This window comes from Ascaphus truei, chromosome 5 (assembly GCF_040206685.1).
Source record: "Ascaphus truei isolate aAscTru1 chromosome 5, aAscTru1.hap1, whole genome shotgun sequence".
NCBI classification, from domain to species: Eukaryota; Metazoa; Chordata; class Amphibia; order Anura; family Ascaphidae; genus Ascaphus; species Ascaphus truei.
Window position 1 is genome coordinate 237,467,761 of NC_134487.1, and position 6,772 is coordinate 237,474,532.

A 6,772-nucleotide genomic window follows, 5' to 3' on the forward strand; every position below is an offset into this window, starting at 1 on the left:
TGTAGGACCAGTAACCCCATAACCTATACCCCAGTATATAGGTGCAGTAACCCCATAACTTCTTCCTCTGTATATAGGACCAGTAGCCCTATAATTTTCACCCAGTTTATAGGAACAGTACCCTCCATAATCCTCCCCTTTTATATTTGACCAGTAACCCCATAATCTTTTCCCCAGTATATAGGTCTAATAACCTCATAACCTCTCCACAAGTATATTGGACCTGTAACCCCATAACTTCTACCACAGTAAACAGGTCCAGCAATAACCACATAACCCTTTCCCCCTGTATATAGGACCAGTAACCCTCTAATACTCTCCCAGTTTATCGGACTGCTAACCCCATAACCTCTCCCCAGTATGTATGAACAGTAACCCCATAACCCATCCCTCAGTCTGTAGGACCATTAACCCCATAACCCATCCCCCAGTATACAGGACCTGTGACCCCCATAACCTCTACCAGTAGCCACATCCTCAGTATATAGGACTAATAGCCCCATAACCTCTCCTCTGTGTTTTATTTTCTGTAATTATGTATTTTGTTCTGTACCGAGGGGCAGGTTTGCAGACACATACAGTACCCGTAACATTACCACTCTAGTTCCTCTACTTGTGTAGGACAGTGGCACTCTTAACCAATTCCTATAGAAGTTCCTAAACTATGCAATTTACCACAAACAAAATAGGTGATAAATTAGATAAGTATAACTGGTTTTATAGGACCCAAAACATGTAGTGTAACCTGCTAAATATGAACTGTTGGGCAGAACATAGAGGGGAGCCACAGTCTTAGAGATAATACTAGTATATGGAGACAGAATCTATAGTCATAGCAATTAGTTTTATTACCCAAATCCTAGGGTCTATTGCACAGGGTCGACAGACAGACAGACAGACAGACAGACAGACAGACAGACAGACAGACAGACAGACAGACAGACAGACAGACAGACAGACAGACAGACAGACAGACACCCCCTCCCCTCCCCCCCTCCCTCTTGGTCTTTGTTTCCGCCCGGGGAAGATCTGTTATAACCCCCGCTGTAGCTATGGCAACGGGACTCTACGGAAGACCAGAGCCGGATTGGAAGTCCTGCGAGTGTCGGAACAAGTGGCCGAGCAGCCCCGGCGGCCATCTTTGGTCAGGGCAATCCCCCTAGAAACAAAGGAATTTGAAACCGCTGCGAAAGCGGCCAGTACTCGGGAAGGGCTGGAAGTGAACTGTCAAACGACTGCCCCGGAAGTGGTTCTTTAGTGTGGAGACCAGAGATTAAAGACCGTGAGTAATAAAAACATCACATGACCCCTGTGTATTAATAATAATAGAACGGTATATACACAGTAAGGTTAATAGAGAATATAAACTCCAGCATAGAGAACTTGTGCTATAGGTACTTATAGACATACACATACATAGAGACACACACTAGTACTTGGAGACATACATACACACAGATACTTCCAGACACACGCACACACCCCCAGGAATAACGATACGTTTTGTGTGCATTTACAGAGCGCACTGATGGAGCCAGAGTTGACGGAGCGGTATGACCATGCTCTGCTGGGGATACTGCAGCACGTGGGGAACATCCAGGACTTTTTGAGCATTTACTTCGGCTTCTTGTACCGGAAAACAGACTTTTACCGACTGCTGCTTAACCCGCAGGACCGGCTTGGCTTCCCTCCAGGAACTGCGCAGGGCATAGTGCTTCAGGTGAGTAACACAACACAGGGCGCAGTGCTGCATGATGGTAGAATAGCACTGTGTATATGTTCCTGGCATGGTCTGTGTGCGCAGCGCTGTGTGTCTGTATCTTGCATTGATCAACATGCGCAATGCTGCATGTATGTATCTGGCATGGACAGCGTATACACCCTTGCATGTATGTACCTTATACGGTCGGCGTACGCAGCAGTGTGTATGTACCTGGCACGGCCGTCGTATGCAGCTGTTTATATGTATCTGGCACAGTCGATGGGAGCAGCGCTTCATAGATGTACCTGGCACGGTTGGCGTACACAGCAGCGTGTATGTACCTGCCACTTTTTGTGACCAACGCATATTCTTTCCTCCTTTTCTCCTCAGACATTTAAAGCCTATGAACGCCTAGCACTGGAGGACCATGAACAGAGAGTGCGGGGGTTGCAGGAGAAGGTGAAGAGGAAGACTAAGGAGGAGCTGAGAGGAGCAGACATCATTGGGGATCCTCTGTCAGCACAGGAAGTGATCATAGAGTCAGCAGCCTCTGAGGCTCCCATGAAAGAGAGACCCTCAGAGCTGGAGCCGACGGAAGAGCTGGCAGAGAGGTCCGAGGTCAGCGGGGGCTCCATGGGAGCAGCACAGGAGGCTGAGGTCAGCAGGGGCTCCACTGGAGCAGCAAAGGAGGCTGAGGTCAGCGGGGACTCCACAGGAGCAGCACAGGCGGCAGAGGTCAGCGGGGACTCCACTGGAGCAGCACAGGTGGCTGAGGTCAGTGGGGGCTCAACGGGAGGAGCAGAGGTCAGCGGGGGCTGCACGGGAGCAGAGGTCAGCGAAGGCTTCACAGGAGCAGCAGCTGCAGAGCACAAGTAAGACTGTACTACCACAGTTTTTAATAAGGATGGAGTCCTTATAATGGGTTTCTGCCTAATTTCTTTTTCTCCCTTCCACCACGACTCACTGTGCCCCAATAAGGGTGCGTTACCTAACATTGATTTCATATGGCCTTTATAGTATCACATGTCGGGGCCCTTCAACTAGTTCTAAAAAGGGGCCAGATCAGAAATAATTTGGGAGTAGAAGGGCCACAAGTTGACTCCAATGTTATTATATATAGATTTAAAGACTCAAATACGAAATGTCGTCATTTTGCAAGCATTTACATCTGTTCCGTATCTGTTTACATGATCTTAACTTACAAGTTGAGTTTCAGTGTGAAAAACTGCACTTGGCTGCTTAAGCAAAGAGTATGAAATTAGGAGGAGCAGAGTATTATTCTACGTATTGAATGCGGCCTCCGTATTATCCAACGTTTGAATGGGTCTGGCGTATTAGCCTACATATTGAATGGGGCCTCCGTATTATCCTTCGTATTGAATGCGGCCTCCGTATTATCCTACGTATTGAATGGGCCTCCGTATTATCCTACGTATTGAATGGGCCTCCGTATCATCCTACGTATTGAATGGGGCCTCCGTATCATCCTACGTATTGAATGGGGCCTCCGTATTATCCTACGTATTGAATGGGGCCTCCGTATTATCCTACGTATTGAATGGGGCCAACGTATTATCCTACTTATTGAGTGTTTCTCACAGGGAACAGGGAGATTTCCAGATGGACCCAGACAGCTACAATGGTGCTGTGCGCAGGAACTACACATGGTCTCAGGATTACGCTGACCTGGAGATTAAAATCCCTGTTCATAAAGGTGTTATTAAAGGCAAACAGGTGAGCAGACGGGTACACTGTTAGGCCATATTTAAGTGTAACACAAATGGGTGACTTGTGTACAGCAGTGGGTGATAACATTATGATACTTTTCTCATATGGCGCTGACAGTATCCAAAGTGGTGGGCATAGAATTTTGCAGACATAAGTCCCCGTTCCAAAGACCTTACAATCTATTTCTGGTGCCTTAAGTGCAGGGAGATAAAGTGACTGAAGTTTGAGGTCACCCCTAACTTATATTTGCGGCCCTGTACTGCTCACAGTGCATGATAGTGTTAAACTATGGTGTGTCACAGCTGTCCCTGCCTCTTTAACTTCCTCTTCAGGTGACGGTTGATCTGCGCAGCACATGTATCCGAGTGGCGGTGATTGAAGGAGGAGGGGAGCGTGTCCTGATGGAGGGGAACTTCACACACAAAATAAACGCAGAGACCTCCCTCTGGAGCCTGGAACCCGGAAAATGCATTCTGGTAATAATATATATCCTATCATATCTAGCACAAAATCACTGCCCTGAAGGGCTTAGTCCTTGTTTGTTTTTTTTCCCCAAGGGTACAGGAAGGTATATAAAGCTGCTCTGCATTATTATTCAGTGCAGCGTGTTCATTATTCGTGTATAGAGATACTTCGTATAATTATACAGTGCAGCATGTTTCTTAGTGTGTGGGGATACTCTGTCCCTTCATCGGGTGCAGTATGTCACAGGCTGCTGTCCCTCCCCTGCAGATCAGCCTTAGTAAGTGCGGGGAGTACTGGTGGAATGCCATCTTGGATGGGGAGGAAACGATTGACATCGACAAGATAAACAAGGAGCGCAGCATGGCGACCGTGGATGATGAGGAGCACGCGGTGCTGGACCGGCTCACCTTTGACTACCACCAGAAACTGCAGGGGAAACCCCAGAGCCACGAGATGGTACGTTCCACTGTGCATGCGACACACACAGCAATGCAATAAACTACATACAGCTTTGAGAATGCAGCCCCTCAACTATTCCATCAACCCCCATACACAGCTCTGTCACTGCACCTCCATCCTACCCTGCAGCACCCTCTGCAAATTCATGTGCAGATCCCATGAATACACACCATCACTGCACCTCTATCCTGTCCTTCAGTCTCCTCCGCTGCTCCTGTACAGACCCTGTAGATAGTGGTCACTATACCTCCATGCTGTTTTGTAGTCCCTCCTCCTATTCCTGTACTGCCCCCCCTTTCACACACACACACACACACACACACACACACACACACCACTGTCATGGCATCTCTCTCTGTTATCCCATCACTCTGCCCTCTCCTCCTGCAGAAAGTTCATGACATGCTGAAAAGGGGTTGGGACGCAGAAGGTTCACCGTTCAAGGGACAGAATTTTGACCCCTCTCTATTCAACATCTCTCCGGGAGCAGTGCAGTTCTGAGCGGCAGAGTGATACCTGAGCATACTGCTAGGGATGCACATCTGCACCCCACCTACACACACCTACACCTGTACCAGATGAATTTGCAACACAGCACCAAAGTGTACTAGTGACATGTTTAATGGATCACATCTGGGTGATTGATGTCTTCTTTACCAATATATACAGAACAAGTATTTTAAATCATAATTCAAAGTTACTTTTTATACACGTGGAGCTGAGGCTTGGGAGGGGTTTAATTTCCTCTTGCTGCTCTCTTTTCTCTGTCACTGTGTTCAACAAGAGTTTGCAGGGAGCGAACGGTTGTTTTTTTTGAGCTGGCTACATGGTATTGCACTTTTTACTGCTTCAGGCCCACGTATAACCACAGTGATCTAATGGTAGCTAATTGTACAAGGAAATTGATGGCTTCCGAGCTTTTAACCACTTCTGTACCAGAGGGGACTGCAACGCACTGCAAAACACGGGTTAAGAGCCACATAACGCCTTAAAATGTATTTTTGACCTCACAGAGCTCTAGCCTCCATATCTTGTGTATCAAAATACTCTCGCTGCTGCAGGATATATATTATTTATTTTTAAATAAATAAGCGGCTTTCTACATACACTTTTTCTAACCTTACAGTCTTAAGATTTAATTACCTTTTTTAAATATGAAAGTGAAAAAGTATGACACAGTAAAATAGGTCTGCCTGGAAGAGTATAATATTCACTATTGCTGAATAGCCGACCCTGATAACCTCCCATAAACACCACCAATTCAAACCCCTTAGCATCCCTCATTTTATCCATAGTTACATTCAGTAATATGCCTAAAGACTGGTTAGACCTGAAATACGATCAATAAACACAGGTAATAATGTAAGGGTTTAGGCATTCGAGTGCCACTGGTCTGCCGAATCTCGATCGCTTGAGTGGACGTGGAGGGCATTCCACTTCCTGTCCGATTTCCCCCTAGGAAACAAGAATTCAAAGCATGATGTACCCTGTATATCACAGGGCCCTAGAACGCCAGCCCTCGTTATTTCCAGGGTATGTCATGGGGGCCTCAAAGGGTAATGTAAGGACACTGTAAGGTTTTTTTTTTTTCCCTGCATCTTTTTTAAACTAATGCAAAGTCTTTCATAAACAGCACAATAATATCACATTGTAATGTGTTTTCTTGGGTTAGACTTTAATGGGTGACCGAGACTTGCAGGTTTAAATCGACAGGCGGCACAGAGCTGTTTTCCATGCAAGCTTCAAAGGGCCTTATCAGAGAAACTTATCTTTAAAAGTCTTATCTTGAGCGTCTCTGACAAGGCTAGTTGAAGTTACACTGTGCGAGAGGCTTAGTCATATTAACTTTGCTTTTGGGCTGATTTGTTAGGAATAAAACACACCAGTCTAAAAATCAGTTAGTGGAGAAAAGAACAGAAATCTGAAAACCAGAAGAAAACTTTAGAAGATAAACTTGCAGTGGGGGCCGCTACTGAACATGCTGCTGCCATTAGTTCACATTGGTCATAGGAGGGACAGAGCCGGGACGGTAAAAGCCAGCTACACCGTTCACAGGAGGCAGCAGTTGGGATTTGTATTACTGACCCTTTCAGCTTCTGCTTCTGAGTACAGCACACACCTGTGCCTCCTCATATGTTGTACGGGTCTGTGATGTTCCAAGTCAAATAAATTAGTAATATCCCAGTCTCTGCAATCTGCATTTCATTTTGTAGAGCTGCTAAAGTGTCCTCATGTTGTTTTCCTATAGAACAAATGTTAATCCGTTTGCGGCTTACAGTCTCCTGCATGGCATGGCTCTGCAGCAAAAATGTTAGTTTTAGGGACTTAAAAAAAAAAAGGGGGGGGTAATTAACCCCTTTGCTGCTATATAGGTCAGTAGCCCATTGACAAGAAAGGTGCCTCCTGACAGTGAATGGG

General features: G+C 46.1%; 1 protein-coding gene across 1 annotated transcript; it reads left to right on the plus strand.

The window, feature by feature from the left end:
- The first annotated feature begins 1,069 nt into the window (after positions 1-1,069).
- NUDCD3 (NudC domain containing 3) lies at positions 1,070-6,538 on the plus strand. Its single transcript, XM_075601780.1, has 7 exons — positions 1,070-1,282; positions 1,520-1,720; positions 2,093-2,574; positions 3,304-3,436; positions 3,763-3,906; positions 4,163-4,351; positions 4,745-6,538. Exons 2-7 carry the CDS (start codon positions 1,529-1,531, stop codon positions 4,853-4,855), a joined length of 1,251 nt encoding a protein of 416 aa, XP_075457895.1. The 5' UTR covers positions 1,070-1,282; positions 1,520-1,528; the 3' UTR covers positions 4,856-6,538.
- The last annotated feature ends 234 nt before the right edge of the window (positions 6,539-6,772 follow it).